The sequence below is a fragment of the Psittacula echo genome (assembly GCF_963264785.1).
Source record: "Psittacula echo genome assembly, chromosome: 2".
NCBI lineage: Eukaryota > Metazoa > Chordata > Aves > Psittaciformes > Psittacidae > Psittacula > Psittacula echo.
The window spans coordinates 106,508,918-106,531,023 of NC_137737.1; the positions used below are offsets into that span (position 1 = coordinate 106,508,918).

The 22,106-nt window shown below is 39.5% G+C and overlaps 1 protein-coding gene across 1 annotated transcript in view; it reads left to right on the forward strand.

Annotated features, from left to right (window-relative positions):
- The window catches only part of PIEZO2 (piezo type mechanosensitive ion channel component 2), a gene marked incomplete at its 5' end in the record, with an annotated part of 302,973 nt that overhangs the window by 272,940 nt on the left and 7,927 nt on the right, over positions 1-22,106 (forward strand). The window contains 13 exons of the mRNA XM_080609696.1: positions 363-538; positions 6,561-6,728; positions 9,280-9,669; positions 11,039-11,297; positions 11,776-11,958; positions 12,381-12,633; positions 13,375-13,507; positions 13,966-14,113; positions 14,219-14,433; positions 16,540-16,698; positions 18,044-18,191; positions 20,657-20,845; positions 21,272-21,364. Of these exons, the coding sequence (XP_080465822.1) occupies positions 363-538; positions 6,561-6,728; positions 9,280-9,669; positions 11,039-11,297; positions 11,776-11,958; positions 12,381-12,633; positions 13,375-13,507; positions 13,966-14,113; positions 14,219-14,433; positions 16,540-16,698; positions 18,044-18,191; positions 20,657-20,845; positions 21,272-21,364 (2,514 nt within the window). The remainder of the gene's footprint in view (positions 1-362; positions 539-6,560; positions 6,729-9,279; positions 9,670-11,038; positions 11,298-11,775; positions 11,959-12,380; positions 12,634-13,374; positions 13,508-13,965; positions 14,114-14,218; positions 14,434-16,539; positions 16,699-18,043; positions 18,192-20,656; positions 20,846-21,271; positions 21,365-22,106) is intronic.

Here is a 22,106-nt window from a genome sequence, read left to right on the forward strand (position 1 = left end):
GAAGCTATGTAAAAGAGATATCTCAAAAGCTGTTGGAGTACAGGTTGTGTCACAGTCCCAGCGCACATCTCATTTTTATGATGAATGATCTGCAGTTCACCCAGCAGAGTTTTGTTGGCTATATATTGCCTGAAACCGCTTGCATTACTCCAGTTTTGCTTGAAACCTCAATACTGTGCTATGGTAATCTAAGTCAGAGTCTGACTTGCACTCTGAAAAGGAACTATGAGTGGGAGGTTATTTACTATGAAGCTGTTTGCATAGTCCTTGATTTGTTCCTTGCCAAATGACAGGAGAAATTAGTTCCTCGAAGAATACACCTCCCTCCTGCCGTGTTCCTCTACCTCTACTCTCTTCCACAGGGAAACGTTCCAACGCGAGAAAGCATCCATTTGTATTACCAGAACCACATGATGAAACTTTCTAAGGAGTCAGGACTGGATTCAATTGATAAAAATCCTGGTCAAGCTTCTGGTTTGCAAGCATCTGAAAGAATGGATAGTTTAGATTCAGCAGCTTCTCGTGATAGTATCTCCAGGTATTGATTTAATTTTATTTTGTGAAAGATAGAGGGATCATGCAATAGATGGAATTCTAGATAACATCTAAATGAACTTTCTAATAAATGTTGAATCCTCTTTTTGATTTATCCATGCTATTTTAAAAGTGAAAAGTCTGCTATAATGTTACTATTCCTTTATAGTGTTGGACTCAGTTGTTGGCTTAGCTCCTTTTCCACTGTATGACTATTCCACTGCTTTCTGTTTCCCCGAGAATTAGGAGTCACTAACAGAGGTTCTGATCTTGTAAAAAATAATGGAAAATAAGAGCCTGCTGAGGATGCTTATGGGATAGTGTTTTAGGAATTCAGGCATGGAGGTTGGGGAACAATCATTCATTGCAAATATTTTGTCTTTGTAAAATAAATTCTTGTCTGTTGCCCACAAATCAATAGAGGCTTTGCATTGAGAGAGAATCTGGATTTGAGAGAACAAATTCCCCCTCTTGCATACACAGGCCAAAGATCATCTAAAGAGCCTGATTTTCTAACTGCTGTGTTTGCAGTCCAGCAGAGCTACACAGTTTGTGGATCAAATACCCATACTAGTTCAGGAAAACCACCTTCCTCATTCTTTTCTGAAGACGGATGCCATCAAGTCCCTTGCCAAAATTACTGCATGCTCCTGCTGCTCCATGAACACAGAGGCACACACATTCACTTCCTTGTCTTACAGAGACAGCCTGTTCCCACCATGTCCCTGGTGTTCTTGACTTCTAAGTGACTGCAGAAGTTGTGGAACATGAGAGGGAGAAGGGAGGGCTTTGGAAATCAAGCTGTTCCATAATCTCTTGCATTCTACTGTCTCCTGTTCTCTGAAGTGTGGCAGTATCATGTTATGTTTGATACTCCCAGCAAACTTGGTAGCTTTTGTGTACAGTAAATTATGCTTAGTTTTCACTAATGACATATGGTTAGATGTTAGCTGACTAAAAATAATGAGGCCTTGTCTTCCTTTCTGATGTTATTGAAAAGTAAATGTAAGAGTGTGCTTGTGAGCACTATGCTTCAACAAAATATTCACAAATTGCTCCTCACGGGCAGCAGTGGCCTTTGAGAGGTTCATGCCAGTAAAAACAGCAAATCTGAGCAAACCCTTCTGGTGGCTAGCTACCCAACTAAGCAACACCTTTGTGTTTTGTCTCAAAGTTTTACAGGAGTCAGATGATGTGAGAAAAATGGATAGCCAAATTCTATTACCAGCTCACTTGGAGCCACTTGGATATCTGCAGGGCAGAATTTAACTCCACAAAGTTCAGTCTCACCTAAAGAAAGAATAGTAATATCAATCCTACTTTCATTAAATAGTTTTTGGTTCATCACACTGTTTACTATAGGTAGAAGAAATTATTATTATACAAACATGTTAGCAAGAACCTTAACTAGAAGCAAAGGGAAGCAAATTACAAAATTAATTACAAAAAAAGAAAGACAAAAAAAACCCCAACCTTGTCATTTTCACGTGTAAATTCTGCCTCTTCGATGAGATGGAATTCAGTATTAAGCTCCACTTACAGGGTTTTTTCTCAGAATAACTGCCCATTTGTTACACTGCTTTACGCGTACTTACACATTTAAAATCTCTATTCAAACTTAGATTCAAATTTAATGATTCTGCAGAGCTGCTTTTCAACAGAAAAAGTTAAGTCTTTCACATGTGTTACTGTCATCTGTTTCCTCAGAAGATGTCACAGGACCTATCGACAAAGAATAGCAAGGCAGTATTGTGACTGATTTATCTAATCTCAAATTATCTTTCTGGTAATGAACAATCAAATATTCTTGCACTAAGAGTATTTACAAATTATGCACATCTGCTATAATAATAATGACCTGTAATTAGAGGAAGCAAAAATGAGTCTGCTGATTGAATGATAACGCCATCTGTTTATTGGGGCAGCCTTGCATGTCTCTTCCTGGGATTACAAAAGTGCTTATGAGCTTTTTTAGAGATTTGAAGTGTTTTAAACTTCATGTGATTTTCTGGCATGATTTTTTTGAATTGCCTATAGGGAAGGGGGCATTTTACATTTCAAAGTAATGATTTCCAGTAGATATAAAACCAGCTAATTAAATCTAAAGAGTCCCTGTGATCATGGATCTGGGATTGCAATGGAAAACTTTGGGAAAGGGCAAAGGTTCCTAACCAGCATTCTGGTTGTCCTTCTTTGGTTGCCATACACAAAATTCTGTAGTAAACATTAGGTCCATGAGGAAGATGGGCATGTCTGGAAGTACACAGGGCTGTTCTATTACAATAATATATATTCCTCAGTACTCAGGACAGGAATTACTGTAGGTATTTGCTCAGTGCTCTGAACACTAATTTTCAAGGAGAACAACCCTTCTGATCAGCTGCAGGAACTGTAAATTTCTTGTGAAATTCAGGGCTGATCCTTGTAAGTCCTATCCATGGATGTCATGCTTAGCCTAGATAAAGCTCTAAAAATTGTTTTGCAGAGTATCCTTTGTGGGATTTTCTCTTTTAGTAGGGCTGCCATTTATTCTTAGTCTTTTTTCTATACCGTAGCTAGAGGTGTAATGAGGTATTCATAATGTGTGTGGGGGGGTTGTTTCTCTTTATGTATAAATGTTCTCATGTATCCTAAAAGCACAGTGTAAAGTTCAAGTGGGCCAAAAGGAGAAGAGACTGGTGTTGATCTTTAACAATCTCTTTAAGGAGCACCACCAGAAGGGGTCAGGAGCTAGCATGGTAGAGCATTCGCTGCTGTTTCCATTTGACTGATGAACTACTTACTAGGTTAAACAGCTTGTGAATGTCAGTAACATGGTTGGGAACTTACTAAAACCACTTGGCTGCCTTTATGAAAGGTTGCCTATGATTATGAAATAGCAGCAAGACACAGGTCCTAAGTCAGATTTCAGAATATCCAAGGTTTTGTATCCAGTTCAGTTTGTATTGGTTTTTGTCCATCACAATAACATATTCAGTTCCCAACTCTGCCTGTGTGTAGGCTTTTATAGGAGCTGAAGGAGGGATCCCCTGATCCTCCTGTAAGTGCGAACAGGGTGTTTATGGACACTACTTTTCAGCTGTGCTTCCGTCACCAGATGTGAGAATAGGGCTTGTCGAAGCGAGTACCCGAGAAGTCATGTTTGCTCTGGGAGGCAGAAGTATGAAAGGAAAGTTCCAGTTTGGGGCTAGATCTTGGTCTGATTTAGGAGTGTGAATGATTTGAGCTATTTGGGATTTTTGCCTGCAGATGTGGGGAGTGTAATAATTAATAAAGGTAATGGCAGTCAGTAACTCAAAACAGAAAAGAAAAAGCCAGAAAATTTGGAAGTCACCAGTTAAACAAATATACTCTATGGGAAGGGTAAATTTGTTTAGCAAAAAGGAAGTCATAAAGTAAGAAATTTCCTGCTCACTGAGGATAAAAACATCTCTGCTATGTATATCCCCATTTTAAATGGATACCTGATCAACTTTATAGAAAATTATTGAACTTGAGCTTTTAATGAACAGTCAATTTAAAATACCTAGTGCTTGGATGATTTCAAGAAGCTAATGCTTTTCAAGGTCTCCAAGGACACAAATCTGAAAAGTCACTCAGGAAGATAAATTTGGATTAAATTTATGTGATAGTCAATGACTGAGTCAACATCAGGTTTGCTAAGTGTAAATCTCTCCACTTTATTGGTGTTTGCATTTCCTCCATGTTCGGAAGCGTGTTCCTAAAGTACATAAAAAATATACAGACGATACTACAGGTGTCATCTCATACACATCTCCTGACATCTCCTGACATTCAAGGATACAGAGCAGCTGCTCAGTCAGTAATTCTTCTGATGATTCATTCATCCTTCATTTAAAACAGCTTTAAGCCAAATTATTGCAGGGACTCCATGTGGGCAAATGTTTTTATCCAATGGGATTAATAGATGTTTTTCCTTTGATTTTTCTGGGACCCGGGTCAGAATTCACATGTTTTGGAAGGAAACTGGCATATGTTTCTTTCAGTGAAAATACAGGAACAGGCATGTGCTACTTCGATTTTAACAGCTGTTCTGCTTAAGGCCCTTGGAAGGTTCAGTCTGAACTATGTCTGCATTTAAAATACTTCAACACCTTACTAAGAGGTATTGCTCTTCAAAAGAATAAACTCAGCCCTTGAGAGGTAAAATATCATGTGGATAACATCGTAACAGACAGAAAGCAAAAAATAGATCGTCTTCTTGCAAAAACAGATCATCTACTTGCTGCCATCTCCCTGTATTTTAGCACCAAAACCTCACTGATAGTACAGCCTAGCTATACGCCATAGGTGTGTGTGCAAGGGAAACCTGCTCCCTCATGACACCCTGGAGTCAGCACCATGGAGCTCTGACTGATTTCTGTGCTTCTGAATCAGGCCTCTAGGGTGGATCTCCTGTTCCTATAAGAACCAGCATTCGCTGCTTCATCAAAACCCTGCACATGCAGACAGCCCTCCAGGTTTTGTCTGGAGGATGCTTGTATGCCTTTGCACACACACAGAAATAATGAAGTTGCATGTAAAGGGTCTTGGCCAAATGAACTGGCAGGATAGAGGTGCCCTGCCATTAATACTGGTTTTAAGGAAAGTGTTTCACATTACATTTGGTATCTTGGTGATGCTTTTCTTCTATTCACAGACTAAAGTATGCTTTTAGCCTCATCCCATTCTGTCAAAAAAGATCATCAGTGAGCGTAAGCTTCTTCACATATTTTGCTGTTTTCCTACCCATTTTCCTTAAGGCAACAATTGTAAAGTGTCACTTCATGCCAGGAGATTTTTTTTTCTCACTTTAAGCTAGCTAGACCAGAGTAACATGGAAAATGACATTGCACTTTCCTCCTGACCTCTTTCCCAGTTCTCTCTGACCCTGGACAAACACAATGCTTGCCAAGGGAGCAAATCCCCTGCTGCCACTGCTCAAGTTTAAAACAGGTGGACTCAAAAGAAGAAAAGTAGTGTGTAAATCTTACATTTTGGGGTTCTTTTTCTTTTCATTCTATCTGACAGACTCAGGCAGGTCATTGCATGTGGTGAAACACCAGGTCCCTCAGCTTATTTCATAGACATCTGCGTTTTATAAGAGAAATAATTCTTCTACCTACCATATGTCATTAATGTATTTGCTTCTTTCCTGTTGCTATGTTATAAGCTTGTATTTAATTATGTACTTCCTTTCTCATAACTCATCTAGTTCTTCTTTTCTTCAATAACACATAGATGTATCAATGTATGGTGTATGTTTCTTGTGTCCTGTTGTATTTGATAAGTGAAAGGAGATAAGGGTTTCTTGTATCTGTTCTTTCTATCAAGATATGCATGTTACCAATTTTGAAATAGTTTTTAAGCTGTGATTGAAATAAATGAAATCTTCTGGAAAGAATCATTGGGGCCTACTACTAAATAGCAAAATAAAAGCCATCCCATGCAGAGCAGGTTATATTTGGCATGTATCTACCAGCTAAGTAACATATCCGATTTGGCTCTTTGGTTTGGAAAGAGGATTAGCCAATGTCTGACAGCTATTTTTCTATTTGTGGAATATGAGCTTATTCAGTTTTAAAGGCTCTTTTAGGAAATTGGCTTGTACCTGTGTAAAAAGGTTCAGCACAGTATATCGTTAAAAAAATAGAATTTGTACAGAGGAGGACACTTCCCAAAACATTTTTGTGGAATTTGGAAATTTTAGGGGAAAATAAAGCCCTCATATAGGCAAGTTGGTGCCCTGGAAAGCACGTAGAGCATGATGTCGGTTTTGTATCTCTTTGAATAGTGAATAGGTAACTGTTAGCCTTCTATAGCCCCTATATGAGTATGAGCATAAGCAGTCTGTGCATAGAAGCATGTTTATATGGTGACTCTAAACAAATCCTTATCTTCTCTCTGAACCTTTTTCATCCATGTCAATGTTTTGCTGCATGGCGAGCATATTTGTTTAATGAACCATGTGTATGGTAATATCATTTTGTATTTAACACTGTCTTTATAACTGTTTGCGCTGCTAGCTGCTACACTGAAGCAACCATGCTGTTCTCAAGGCAGTCAACCCTTGATGATTTAGATGGACCAGACACTATTCCTAAAACAAGTGAGCGCGCTCGACCTAGGCTTCGTAAAATGCAGAGCATGGATATGTCCTCCTCATCAGCTGACAGTGGCAGTATAGTGTCAAGGTGCTTAACTCATGCATGCTTTGTTCACTCATTTACCCTTACCATTATACTTACTGCAGTGTACATAAATTTGCAGATATGTGGTGTTCAGAGTGGTTTGCACGGTTAATGGAAGCTTTATTCCCTTCTGTGTTGTGGCACGATTCTGAGGTTCTAAGTCAGGGTCATAATCTAAGACTCATTTGCTGTTTCACTTCTTATTCCTTTTTTGTTTTGTTTTTCATCCTTAATTCATGTATTTGTAAAAGTTGTTTCATTACATTACATTGGCTGTCTGAAACCAGGCTAAAGTCTGTATTTATTCAGCTAAAAAAAAGAGTCTGATTAGCAGTTATCAAGATGATGATTGTTCATACTAAAATTGGAAGCTGGAAGTGAAGTTTCTCAGCTAATCAGTTATCCTCAATATGGACTTAGGTGTCTAATTTTAGAAATCAAGGTAGGCAAACACTGGCCCTGCTCTTTCAATTTTTTGTTTTTCCCATATTGGAAACATTACTAAATATGTTTTGATCATTTACTATTGATTTGCAGTCTGTAAGGTGTTGGAACTAAGAAAGGGAAAATAACTATGAAAAGATAGTGAATGCTATTAATATTCAGTGGAACAGAAAACTGTTCAGAGCCATTCCCACACTTTTTAGCAGGTAAAACCCACGGTTATATGACATTTGGAAACAATGTTTCAAATACCATTATAAACATTATAAATATGACATTTCATGGCACATTATATCATTCTTTTTCAACGGTTGAAGTGTTTTACAAATTTTTGGTGTGGATCAGCTTTGAAATGTAGGGATTTTTGGGTTTTGTGCTTTTTAACCAGGATGCATGCTACCATGAATCATCAAAACACAGATCCTAATGATAGTGTTACATGTTCTAATTAAAAGCCTGCTGGTAAGAAAGTGATCTAATGTAGCCACAATAAGTTTGGATGCAGTGTAAAAGAAAAAGAGATAACTTAATTTTCAATTTTGGCAGGAGATGGGAAGGCCAGCCAGGTTTACCAGTGCCAGATTTCTTTAAAGGTTGTACTTTAGATGCAAACATGGCCCCATTCATTTCATAAGAGCTACGTGAAATCTAGTTTTATCTCTGTTGAAAGGCATGCATCCAACAAAAACCACTAAGTTGATGGCTATTGTCTAACCTATGGAGAACGACTGGAGTTGAGACTGAAAAGAGAAAGAGTGTTGTTTGAGGGAAGAGATACAAAAATGCTTGTGAGGGGTGAAAAGGGTGGAAGCAAAGCCAAGAAAATATTTTTAAAATTATGGTATCCAGATTCCCATCTGGAGTCACCAAGCTGCATGAGTTTACATCAGCTAAGACTGTTGCAGAGCACAGAGCATTAAGACAGTGATTATGGAATACGTTCAGCTCTGGGACCTGTTGAAGTGGGTCCAGAGAAGGGCACCTCTCCTGTGAAGGCAGGCTGAGACAGTTGGGCTCGTTCAGCTTGGAGAAGAGAAGGCTCAGGGGATACCTTAGAGCATCTTCCAGTACCTAAAGGGAGCCTACAAGAAATCTGGAGGACTATTTACAAAGGCCTGTAGTGATAGGACAAGGGGCAATGGTTTTAAATTTAAAGGGGGAGATTTAGATTAAATATAAGGAAAAAGTCCTTTACTGTAAGGGTGGTGAGGCACTCGAACAGGCTGCCCAGAGACGACGTGGCTGTCCCATCCCTGGAAGTGTTCAGGGCCAGGTTAGATGGGGCCTTTAGCAACCTGGTCTAGTGAAAGGTGTCCCTGACCACGGCAGGGGGTTGGAACTGAATGATTCTTAAGGTCCCTTCCAACTCAAAACATTCTGTGATTCCATGTTTCTATGCCAAGCCAAGAAAAAGTACAGTGAACAAGTAGAGAACTGAACAGAGTGAATAAGAACAGTTGAAAAAGAAAATAGGTACACACAGAAGAAAAGGCAGGTAAGGTAAGAAAGAAAACTATTGAAGAACATAAGACAATATAAAGGTAAGCAAAATAGCTTGTTACTGGAACAGTTTTGTAATCTGGATTGTATTTGTCCATGTTAGCAATTGTTATTTGTTATTTGTTTGGTTTATTTGTTTGGAATCACAGTTGATGTGATCAACAGTTCCAGTTGTATACAGCACCCATACAGTGGTTGTTAAAAGCACTATGTTTAGAGGGAACCTTATCGCTGCCTATCATTCACCATGGAGCATGCTTCAAACAGATGTAATAGCAAGTCCTGATTCTGGCCACAAAGTGTTTGAACTCCTTTCAGAAAGTTAGTGTAGTTTCTCTTGATGGTGATGTTATTTTTCCCTTTTTTAGTAAAAAGATACTGAATCACAGTGAGTTCTCTGGGATGTCATTCAGAGGGCAGATAGACCCAGATGGTCTATCTGTGTAAAAGGAGATCATGATAATATATTTTCTACCAGATTATATGACTTTTGAAGGCCTGAGAACACAATGGGGTTGTTCAGCTGTCTATGTAAAGGTACAATTAACAAACTTTGTTTGGTGGTGAGCCTTGTAAGCCTCAACTCTCTCTCTTTGTTCGTTTCTGACAGTGAACCTACACAGGTCACCATGCTCTATTCTCGTCAGGGGACGACAGAAACAATTGAGGAGGTAGAAGGGGAGCATGAAGAGGAAGGAACTCATTCAGCATCAAGGCCAGAGGAAGAGGAGGTGGAAGATTATAGCCTGGGTTCAGAAGGAGCTGCATATACTCCTGATACCGATGTGCCTTTGTATTCCACTATGGATAGCAATGCAGAAGCTCCACCTTCCTATAGCAAAGCTGTCAGCTTTGAACAACTTCCCTTTGGTTCCCCAGATGACTCAGCTGATAAGAGCCTCATGATGGTGAGCCCAGACGATAGTCGGACGGATAAACTTGATACGATTCTCCCTCCACTGACACACGAGCTTACGGCTAGTGAGCTGCTTCTGAACAAGTAAGGACCTTCAACAGGGAAAAATTGTTGGTTCTGGCCTGTGAAGTTTTGTCATTACTTTGGGTTGGTTTCTTTTGTCTCCGACTAGCCTCCAGTTTCTGATACAGGCCTTGCATTGTTTGATTTAAGAAGCTCATTTCCTGTGTGTGCAGTTGTTCTAATTACAGGTTTCTAAAATTATTCAAATCCATGTTGGAAAGACTCTTCTTTCTCCCCAGATACCACACCTCGTTGTTCCAATTAGCATTGGATTTCTGAGCTCAGTTGTCATGGGGTCAAGGGCTTTTCTAAATATTCTTTGTGGAGAGGGCTCCTCTACTCTAGGCAGCTGTGATTTCAAATAAATTTCCTCCAGGACTATCTGGGAAAATGTTTCTCCTTTAATTATTTTGGATTACTGTAAGGGGAACTCTGACCTTTGGCAGAGTTTTTGTTTAAGTCAGTAGGAGCTGAGGGCTATGTAGAGACACGACCTTGCTAACTGCTTTCATAAGGGATAGGATGATCCCCTCTTTGCTTCTCAGATACTGTGCTCAGTAGCACAACCAGCACTGAGGTGGGGATGGTGCCACTGCTTTCCTTCCTTTTCTTTCTGGTCTGACTCAGCTGGGGGAGAGCTTCCCTGAATTCAGGTTCTGAAACCATAGAAATAACTCTCAGAAATTGCCTGCATCTGGACTACATCTGGAGAGAGAGGCTGTGTAGATCTGACTTTGTAGATGCAGGTCTTTTATCCTATTTTTCTGAAGTCATTTTTGCTTTTCAGTGAGGTCTCTTCTCAGGCCAGGGCACTCTTTATGATTAAGGAAAGAGAATTGTAGAATGTATCTGAAAGTCATTTAATCATTTCTTGCTGCCTTTTATATTTATATGAGCTAGGTAAAAGGGAGAAGATAGTAGACATTAATGCTTAAGGGCATTTATTATGTTCTAATCTTATGTCACAGGAGTATTCATAACACACAACTCCTGATGGATCTCTGGATTTTCTGCAAATTCCCATCTATGGTAATAAATCAGATACGTCTCCAGACAGGGCCACACCAGCATGGTGTGATTTACATGAGATATGCTGGTTGGGCAGCTGTAGGAAAGTGGTTCTTGTAGAAAATCTTGGGTCAGACTGACTCTCTGAGTAAAGTGAAAAACAGAACAGTTATTTTGCCTGAAATTCTTGTTTTCTGAGCTTTGAATCAGGCTATTTGATTATAATACCAAATCGCCTTTTTTTCTTTTCTTTTTTTTTTTTTCTCATAGAACTCAGGAGCAGGATTTTATACTTTTTTCAAAAGGAAAAATAATAGCAATTTAAAAAGCAGCTCTTGTGAAATTAATTTTAATTTCACTTACTGTACTCTACTCCTCACAGGATGTTTCATGATGATGAGCTGGAGGAGTCAGAGAAGTTCTATGTTGGTCAGCCTCGAGTCTTGCTTCTTATTTATGCTCTGTACAATACGCTGGTGGCCCGGTCAGAAATGGTGTGCTATTTTGTGATCATCCTTAATCACATGATCTCTGCCTCCATGATAACCCTGGTGCTTCCCATCCTTATATTTCTTTGGGCCATGCTGTCTGTTCCTCGGCCAAGCAAACGTTTCTGGATGACAGCCATTGTCTACACAGAGGTATGCTGTTGGTTTTGTAACCCCATGTCTAGCACAGAAAATCTGAGTTGTGAGCTTTGTACGATGTCGTTTCTGGTTTTGATCTCTAGAATCAGGGGCCTTTGCTCCTTCATATTAATAGAAATATTTGCTAAAGTCCTTGGCAATTTCTGTGGCATAAAATGGTCTTGTTTGTGTTCTATTCATTGCAATGAGGAATAATATCCTTGCTGGCATGTAAAGCAGTTATCACAACAACAGACCATCTGCAAACACCTACTATATAATTGGTAATCAAGAGACAGTATACACTGCCGTAATGTTGACTGACTTTATTACTGACAAAATGTGAACTGTTATTTCTCTGTAGCAATGAATATCCTTGTTTATCTTCTCATAAAACTGCCAAAATAGTCATGTTTCTCCCCTTTTAATGTCACAAGGCTTTCATACCTGCCATGATTATAAAACACCCCAAGTGTGTTGTGTTCCTGAACAGGTGGCCATTGTCATCAAGTACTTCTTCCAGTTTGGCTTCTTTCCTTGGAATAAACATGTGGATTACACAAAAGATAAACCTTATCATCCACCCAATATTATTGGCATTGAGAAAAAAGAGGGTTATGTGCACTATGATCTTGTTCAGCTCCTTGCTTTATTCTTCCACAGATCCATTTTAAAGGTAATCTGAGTTCTGGTAGTTTCTTATTTTATATTTAATTTTTAGTTTTAATTTTTTTAGTCACTCATGGTACAGGACAGTCACTTATATGGTTATTAGGAAAAAATTCTTCACTGAAAGGGTTATCAAGCATTGGAACAAACTACCCATGAAAGTGGTTAAGTCACCATCCATGGAGATATTTAAAAGAGGTGTAGATGTGGCACTTAGAGACATGGTTTAGTGGTCGGCTTGGCAATATTATGTTTACAGTTGGACATGTTGATCTTAAAGGTCTTTTCCAACCTAAGTGATTCTATGATCCTATGATATATATGAATTTTTCTTCATCCTTGTGAACACATGACTGAGCTTAGCAATGCCTATGATAAATACCGTGACAGAAATACAAGGTTGAAATGCTCTCTATTTTGTTCCACTAGTGCCACGGATTATGGGATGAAGATGAGAAAGGGGACAATTCCAGTAATAAAGACGATACTGATGATGAGCTTTCCCTGACAGGAGGCAGGAGGGACTCTTCTGCCTCTTTGAAATCTGTCAATCTTGCAGCATCAGTGGAGTCCATCCATGTCCACTTCCCTGAGCAGCAGACCGCCATCAGGAGGAAGAGCTCTAGCAGTATATCCCAGCTTTCACACAGGTCCAGCTTCTCCTCACACAGATCTAAGAGAGGTAAAAGTCATGGCATTTCTAGTATTTGAAGAGCAAATATTCATTTCCCATAGGATCGTCCTGCTGAAACCTTGTGCCAGTTGCTTTGGAGATCCCAGAGGCTATTGAATGATGCTGTTCCTCAGTGAGGAAATAGGATATGAACCAAAGTATCCTCATGTTTGAACATACTCCAAGCCTTCTTAAAGTTCAAATGAAGAGCCATACTTTGTGATTCACTATGTTTTGAAAATTACATTATCCCAAAGCTGGGAAAGGAATGCTTAGTGTGGCCCAGATCCAGAATTTCTGGTTCAGCATAATCTCCAGCTAGAGGGAATGCAAAGCATATGTATTTTTCATATCTACATTTGATCATACTTGAAGTAAGAAAAAGCTTTGTTTAGGAATATCGAAACAGATTACCTATCCCATCTTGTAAAATGGACGAGCTTACTCTAGCCTGAATGTATATATTACTAATTGAAATGACTGAGTCAGATCACTCGAATACTTGCCTTTGTCACTAATCTTCTGTTTTTATAGTTATTGATCAAGTTTTGATCTGCTAGTGATTAAACCTTTACTGGGTGCTTTCAAGATTTTGCCATATTGGAAAAGAAGCGTAAGAATTCATTTTAAAGCTTCTTTCAAATATGGGACTCATATATAGGATGGAAGTCTAAAGAGTTATTACTTTCTAGTTTTTGTATTTAAACTTTGATTTTGCATTAGCTTCTCTTTTCCTCCCTGTTTTTTCAGGAAGTACCAGTACACGAAACAGCAGCCAGAAAGGAAGCAGTGTGTTAAGCATCAAGCAAAAATCTAGAAAAGAGCTTCTTATGGAAAAGTTGCGAGAACAAATGATCAAAGCCAAGGCTTTTACAATTAAAAAGTGAGCAATGTGAAGAGTTGTGTGGGTTTGGGGAAGAGGGTCCAAACAGTAAAGGAGTAAATCAGAATTTTAAAGAGAGCAGGTTACTGTACTACTTCTGTTAATTCAAGGGATTGAATGGGTACATATACAATTCACTGTATGCAGATGCTTTTACTCTAAGTCCCAGAAGCTGAACATCAGACAAATCAGCAGTTGTTCAAATAGCATCTGCCTGATAAAAAAGCTAAATATCCTGTGTGAACTTGGTAGGCTATGCATGTTTCTACTGAACAAATGCTAATACAGTGGTTTAGAAGCAATCAGAACAAGGGACTGGTGTCTACAAAGCCCTGTGAAAGCTATCAGAGTAGGTCTTAGTTATCTTTAGAAATATTAATCATATCACACCCTGCCATTCTTTTCTTCAGTGCAAGTTACAATGTTGTTAAATCACTTTTCGGTCTGTGTTGGTTTAGGACTCTCCAGGTGTATGTGCCCATAAGACAGTTCTTCTACAATCTTATTCATCCAGACTACAGTGCAGTGACTGATGTGTATGTGCTGATGTTCCTCGCAGATACAGTGGACTTCATCATCATTGTGTTTGGATTTTGGGCTTTTGGGGTATGTCACAAAGGCATCTGTCCTTTTGGATTTACATGCTGTAGATGCTAAGTATCATATGAGTGTCCTCCTTTCTCGACCACTCTGTTATATTTTCTTTTTCAGAAACACTCTGCAGCAGCAGATATCACCTCTTCGTTATCAGAGGACCAGGTCCCAGAGGCATTTTTGGTGATGGTGCTTATTCAGTTTGGTACCATGGTGGTAGATCGAGCACTGTACCTCAAAAAGACTGTCATGGGAAAGGTCATCTTCCAGGTCATCCTTGTTTTTGGAATACATTTCTGGATGTTCTTTATCTTGCCTGGAGTGACAGAAAGGTATAACCCTTATAATCAGACAATACAGATTGAATACTGATATTCTGCCAAGTTGTTTGTATTTAAATCTGGGATGGTTATAGCTAAGCTTTGGAATCACAAACAGAATTCTTCTTGGTCTCATTCCTAAGCAAAACGTTGGAGTGCCTGTCCACAGCAGTAACTGTGGCCAACGTAAGTTTAAGGAAAAATTAATTATATAAAGTATGTACAGAAATATTCTCAATTTAGGCCAAAATGCAAGCAGGTGAAAGAGAATTTGCCCGTAACTGAGTGATTAGACTACTCAGCTGAGATAATATTGGCTTCTGATTCTGTTCCCCATTCCCAAGACTGCTGCATGCTGGCTTAGAAGAGTGAGTAGAAAATGTCTCTCTCAGGGTAATTTATAATTTACCACTTTCCTGGAATGTGTGAACTGTGGATTTAAATCTCCTTACACTGAGGAACGTCTAAAACCAATGCCTCTTCTGAAGAGCAAAAGTTCTCCTCCCCTGCTCCTGCCACATGGCTCTAGAGGTGAAGTGGAGGTGGCCACCTGCTGCATGAAGTCTTGTATCACATGCCTGATCAGGTTCACCCTCAAATCTAACATTTTTCGTTGCATGGCTCAGGGCAGTTATCACCTCGGTCTGCACTGCAGAGGTGTTAAGGTTCCCTCTTTAGTGCTAACTCCCCTCTTATTTACAATTTTAAATTGCCTTGAAGTATTTACATCACTCCATTGAAATGAGCGGGTCACCTGGGCACACTACTCTTCATTAACAGTCAACTTATTTTATTGGGAAAAAAACCCAAAATAGGTGTGTGGTGTAAAGAAAGACTGAAAGGTTGCATTTCCTCTCAAAACAAATGTTTTCTTTTTCCTCAGTGCAGTAGTTATTTTGCCCCAGCTTGAAAAACAAAAATGCAGTTTTCAAGTGGATCTCCTGTCTACTGTGCATTGACAATCAATGTGAAACTTTTGGCTTGATTTAGTCACTTGAAAGGCAATAAAATTGGTTTTACATTTTCTGTGCTTTTATACAATTTATATCAAATTTTTAATCTCAAATCTGCATCTGAAACCATCTATATTCCTCTAAGTCAGGCTGATTCTTAGAAGCCCTTGCAAACTGACTAATGAAAATAGTTCTGCAGGATCTAATTGAAAATACTGGATCGTGACTGGCTCACAAATCCACCATGAGGCATCTCCTGCAGTTCCACCATGCTATTGAACTGCATTCAGAAGTGGCACATATTCATCAAGGTGGTCAGAGCACATGATATGTCAGGAGAGGTTGAGGGAAGAAGGTTAGTTAAGTTGGGAAAAGAGAAAGTGAAGGGCTGTCTTCAGCTACCTATTAAGAGGGCACTGAGAAGGAGCTAAGCTCTTTTCAGATAGGACAAGAGGCCACACACTGGGGAGAAAAAAAAAGGGAAATTCCAGTTAGATATGATGAAAAATCTTTTCACAATGACGGTAGTTGAACACTGGAGAAGGTTGCCCAGACAGAGCGTAGGATCTCCGTCTTCAGAGATGCTCAAAACTCAACTGGGCAGGTCCCTAACAATTTGGTGCCATTAGACCCGATTCAAGCAGAAAAAGTGAGAAAGATGATCTTCAGAAATCACAGCAACTTAAATTCCTGTATGAGTTCATGACCTTGGAGGTGCCCCTGAGAACCCAAGAACCCATTAAAGCTGCCTAGATTCAGTCCAGATGTTAGCCCTCTGAAAAGCCAAGAGAAGCAGTATCTACCCAGGGCTCACAGCAGGATGCACTGTCATGGGGGCTGAGGGCAGACTGGCCTGGGTTGGGCAGCAAGACATCTCTAGCATCCAGAGGGAGAGGGCACTGCCCCAGAGCCCGCACTCTTCAAGAAGCCTGTTCCCAGTCCCTCCCCTGTGACCCTGAGGTGACAACAGATGCTGTTTATAGACTTTCTCATCCAGTGTCTTTCAAATACTGTCTTAAGCCTCCACAGCAGGGTCAAAAACAAAGGACTTTTTACAGGATCTTACAAAAGGGGAACTGCCAGGAGCACAAAACATTTCAAGCTAATTTGGTCGTACACAGATACAAAACTCGTAATTTTCCTTTATCTGTCTTTTCCATTACAGGAAATTTAGCCAGAACACAGTTGCCCAGCTCTGGTATTTTGTGAAATGTGTTTATTTTGGTTTATCAGCATATCAGATACGCTGCGGATATCCAACTCGTGTTCTTGGCAACTTCCTCACAAAAAGTTATAACTATGTAAACCTGTTCTTATTTCAAGGGTAAGTCTAAACCTATTGCCCTCTTTGTTTTGTGAAATAAGGATGTGTTATCATGAGATGCTGTAGTTATTCATGACTTCACAGGCTGCTGGAAATGAAACAGTATATTTTGCACAGCACACTCTGTATGTGCCCTGTGTCCTCTGTAGCCCACACACACGCAAAAATCAATTTCAGGAATGCAAATTTCAGAAAAATCAGTCTCCCACTCTGAATCCAGAAGCCTGACATACCAGTTAGCCATTCAGGCCCCTATGGAAGAGACATTTTTAACACTTCTAAGAAATCACTCTGTGAACAGAGATGGGAGTACATATTGTTCTTGTAAACAGGTAATGTTATTTGCTTTGCAGTCCTAAAAGGTAGCAAGGGATCAAATCCCAAAGAGATCTTTGGAGCAGGTCTACAGGCTGTACCTCAGCAGGTGCGAGGGATAAAGTGAAAAACAATACACATGAGAAATGAAAGATATATGTCAAAAAATGTTTCCTTAGTGCATCATCTGTTGAGAAGTACTGCACATTTGAAACTTCAGGAGTTAGGAGAGTTACTGCAAGTAATAGGCACAGCGTCCCCTCAGAGGAAAAGGTGGTTTTAAGGAGGCATATCCCACCCTCCACTTATGCTGTGATGTTGTCATTAAGCCAGTTCAAAGCATATACATATTTCACAGAAAAGTTGGAATAATTTTAGCCTTTCCTCAGTATTTGCAGTATGGGCCTGTTGCATTCCAGTAGGAAAAGTTACAGAGGAAAGCTTTCTTCATATGAAATAAACAGTCTTTGTGACCTGGCCAAGCAGAAAAGTGTGGGACTGGTAAAGGGAATGATGCACTTTGAAGAGCTACTCTATGCATGTTGGTTTCCTGGTAGCGCAACTTATGCTGCTGCTTATTCAGGAGTCATATAGCCCAATTTCACATGCAGCTAATGACTGCCCACCTACTGCAGAAAAGCCAAGCACCACTTGGTGTAAGGAAGTATAAAACAAATTCCCACCATCCTGTGGAAGGGATGTTCCTCTACTCCACTCCCTGGTCAGAGGAATTTGGGGATACAAGAAAGTCTCTCTTGTGCTATTCCATCAGTGGCTAAATCACAATTACTGGGCATAATGATGCAAAAGCTTGTTTATGGCCTGACAAAGAGATCTAGAGGAACATGAGCTATGGCAAAAAGGCACCCCCAATACTAGCTGTGCAGTCTCAGGATATGACTGTATTTGTGTCTGCAAATCTTCCATTAAACTGTGCTTTAACATTGGCTTAATTTTCCCTCGTCATGTACACACTGTGCTTGTTTAATGTGATCCCCCATTTCTGACGAGTTATCTGCTCATTCTTTAGGTTCCGCCTGGTTCCATTTTTGACTGAGCTGAGAGCAGTAATGGACTGGGTTTGGACTGATACCACGCTCAGTCTTTCCAGCTGGATCTGTGTTGAAGACATCTATGCTCATATATTCATCCTGAAGTGTTGGCGAGAGTCAGAAAAAGTAAGGAAGCCCTATATGAGTGATCCAGGCCTTCTCTCCCCCATTAAGAAATGAAGAGAAATAATCATGAGTCCCTAAACAATTGGGAAATCCACCACAAAGACAGTTTGTTAGAAGACACACCTGGTGTTTATGTTCAGAAATATTCAGGCTATGGGTACTTTATGTTAGCTGGCAGTCACCACAAGTGAAATTTCAAATGGCTTCTCTTTTGTACATAGCTGATTTTTCCACCATTAACATGAACTACACAAGCACACGCCTGCAAGCTTAATTGCATGCCTGACTTTCAAGACCGGGGCTCAAAGTCCTGGTGTTCACACAGGCTCACTTTGACCATAACAACTAAATGAGTAACCTTCAGAAGCAGGGAAACTAGGTGAAGAGAAAGGTCAGTAGAATAAAGGGCTTGTGCCTCCACAATGTAGGTCCCAGGGACAAGTGTTTCATGGAATCACAGAGGGAACTCAGCTGGCTCCTTTATCTTGGGAGAGCCCAGAACTGAACTGCAGGCCAGGTAAACCCACTATTTGTCTGACTGAAATTTCAGTCTCTCTAAATCATGTAAGCTTCAGCTCAAATTAAACTTGCAAATTCTGGATTCCTTATAACCACTATAGAAATTGCAACCATATGTTTGCTTATTTTGCCAATTTGAAAAAGAAATCAGGCATTCTTTTAAGAGTGACCCAGCCAGCCAGAAATTGTACGTCTGCAATGAAACAGCCGAATTTTTAAGTGTTACTGACGTATTTCTTCTTTTATTATAATCCTGTCTCTTAATGGCAATTATTTTCCAAATATGTCAGTTAGATTAACTCAGAGCTGCTGTGCACACAAATCTTGCATATAGGCTTTTTCTGTATGAATTCCATTTTTGCCATGAGTGGAATGTCGTCAGAGACTTTAGAAGTCAGAGAAATAATAATCCAGTTCTACTTTGACTGTCCATCTCACTGCATTTTTTTACACTGCAAAAGGATCATTCTGCATTATATATAGCATATATCTGACATGGGAAGATTTCCATGTCTAACCTAGCCTGTGTGTGCTAGTGCCATGTAGCAAAATAACTACCCCTGACTTTATGAGTGTTGTTCAAAGTACTTTGATTCTCTGTCCTCACATTGAGTGATATGCCTAAGCACTTTGCTAGAGGCCCTCTGAGCTGTTCTGTAACATCATTAAAGGTGTCTGAACTGATCTTAAACAAATAATGTACCCCTGCTGATCTTGATATATTTTAATGAAAACAGCACTCAGTGTTGCAAGACAAATGACTTGATATACTACTTTTGAAAAGTAACTAATTTGTTTTAAATACAGCATTGTATTACAAATTTAATATTCTCCTAGGGGGTTATGGATTCATGTTGTAAAGCAAGAATGATTTCCTGAAATCCAGATTCCTGGCATGTCTTTGAGGTTCAGTGCAATACAATGCATATTTATTTTGCACATGCAGTATGCAGGGTGTGAAAGACAGGATCCTAAAACACTGTAGAGTTAAATCTTATAACAGAATGCATAATAGAATGCACTAAAATAAATTACAGTGATGGTAAGGCAGGATTTTGTGGATAGTGAAGCTCTTAAAGTATGCAATCATGATGCCAGTAACAGATGGAGGGACAAGGGAGAACACATTCCATGTGATCTGCTTTGAAAAGAGAAGGATAAAAGCAATGTCACTTTTGGTCTCAGAAGCTAAGAAAAAGAAGGATGTTACATCAGCAGTGTGAAGACTTCAGAAGAGCAACAAAACTTTAAACATTATTTACTTGCAGTTGGTGTGGGATTCCCTAGAAACAGATAGTATCAAGCCTGTGAGCAACTCTTATAAATAGTGTATGTGAGGTGTGAAATACTGTATGGAGGTAGTGCAATATCAGACAATCTGACTGATTGTGCATGTCAGTTGCTGGCAAACAATTGGTTTTTTTTCCCCTGAAATACAGTTTGCAGCTTTTCAAGCTCTACGAGAGGAATTCTGCCTTAAGGACCTTCGAGATAAAACTTCTTGGAAGGACAAATAGAGAAATTGGGTCACTCCCAACTCCCAATCAGTTTTTTGAATCAATTGTTGTGTCACTGTTGCTGCTGTTATTTTATGTTTGGTTCCTGTGAGTTCATGCTTGCACTCATTCAGACAAAATATTCCAATTACCCTGCTAAATTTTTCCCTTCTTCAGGGCTGTGAAGAACCAAAACCACAAAGGTTTACAATATTTTTCACACCAGACACCCACTTGACTGGGCTCATTTGGCACTTTTCACTGTTGTCACCAGAAATTCAGCATCTGCGCGGGTTTGGCTAAAAATCTCAAAATAACCTGCCAGACAATGGGTAGCAAATTACCACAGAAGATCAGAAGCCTTAAGATCATTGTATATTTACCCACCAAGTCATGCCACGTGTACCTCTGATAGAAGAGACATTACCATGTTGCTGTTTGCTTTTGCAGAGATATCCCCAACCAAGAGGCCAGAAGAAAAAGAAAGTTGTGAAGTATGGAATGGGTGGCATGATTATCGTCTTGCTGATTTGTATTGTCTGGTTCCCACTGCTCTTCATGTCTTTAATCAAATCTGTTGCAGGCATCACCAACAAGCCTCTAGATGTATCAATCACAATAACTCTAGGAGGTTATCAGGTAAAAAAGAAGAAAGACTAAAAGCAAACTCTGCTTTTGCTCTGTATTTCCTTGTGCTATTTCTTACTCTCTCCAGTGAACTGAACTCAAGCTCCAACAAATGATCCCTTTTGCGTTTAAAACATGTTAATTTATCACTGATGTAAAATATTACCTTCATCTGCAAGTTAAAACTAGAACCGACTGGCAGGGGAATCTGTATAAATTATCCTATATAAGGTACACTCAAATAACTGCCTACAGGTCCACATGGTAAATGTAAGATAATTGGAAGTAGTTTGCTCCTCACTGGAATAAGATCATAACCTTCTCCTGTTGAATTGAGTGCCATAATAGTCTTGGACTGTGATGCACAGGATGCTGTACTGTGTATGTAGCAGCTAATGTGAAGTAATTGTGATAAGTCTATGTTCTTTTGTTTCCTAGCCTATTTTTACAATGAGTGCTCAACAGAGTCAGCTCAAGGATTTGAATCAGACTGGTTTCAATGCGTTTCTGGGAAGCTATAGGGGTAACACTGTAAGTGAAATGTACAATACCTCATTACTTAAAAATCCATGCATGTTTCCAGTTGGAGGAAATGGAGGCCTTTTGTGAGTTTTGTTTATGTAGTTTTAAGTGGTCAGCAGTGATGCCATCATCTGGAAGATGTTTCCATAAAGAGGGTTTGCATGAGTAAAGGTTCAGACAGATCCTTTGTCAGGACAGGGCTGGATTATGGTGAGACAAGTTACCGTTAATTGAGGCATCTTTGCAAAAAGTCATGGAAGACAGTAGTTGTTCCGTCGGTTGAATAAAAACCTCTCCTTTAAATGACACAAACCTTCAGGAGACATGCTGCTGTTGGTATATTGCCAAAACAAACATGCTGTGGGGACAACACAAGAGTGTTGGGTCTTTTAAGCCCAGTGCTCCTTTCTGTAGCACACACAATTTTCATCTTCCAGTGAGGATATGTGGTGAAGTCAAAAGACTGTCTATCACATGGAAAAGTTTTGACATCAGAATCTCAAGACATAAATATTTAAACATAGTCTCACTATTTCATGGTGCAACATGCTCAAAGTTATCACAAGTTTCTACAGGAAAAGGACTAGTAATTAGTAGAAGCTGTTGCATTAATAAAGTAACTGGGATTTGGTCAGATACAACTTTAAAAGAAGTACTTGCTTCTAACCTATTCAAGAATTAACATTTTTTTTATATGAGATCCTAGCAAACAGCCCATATTATAGCAACAATAGTGTAATCTTGATCCACT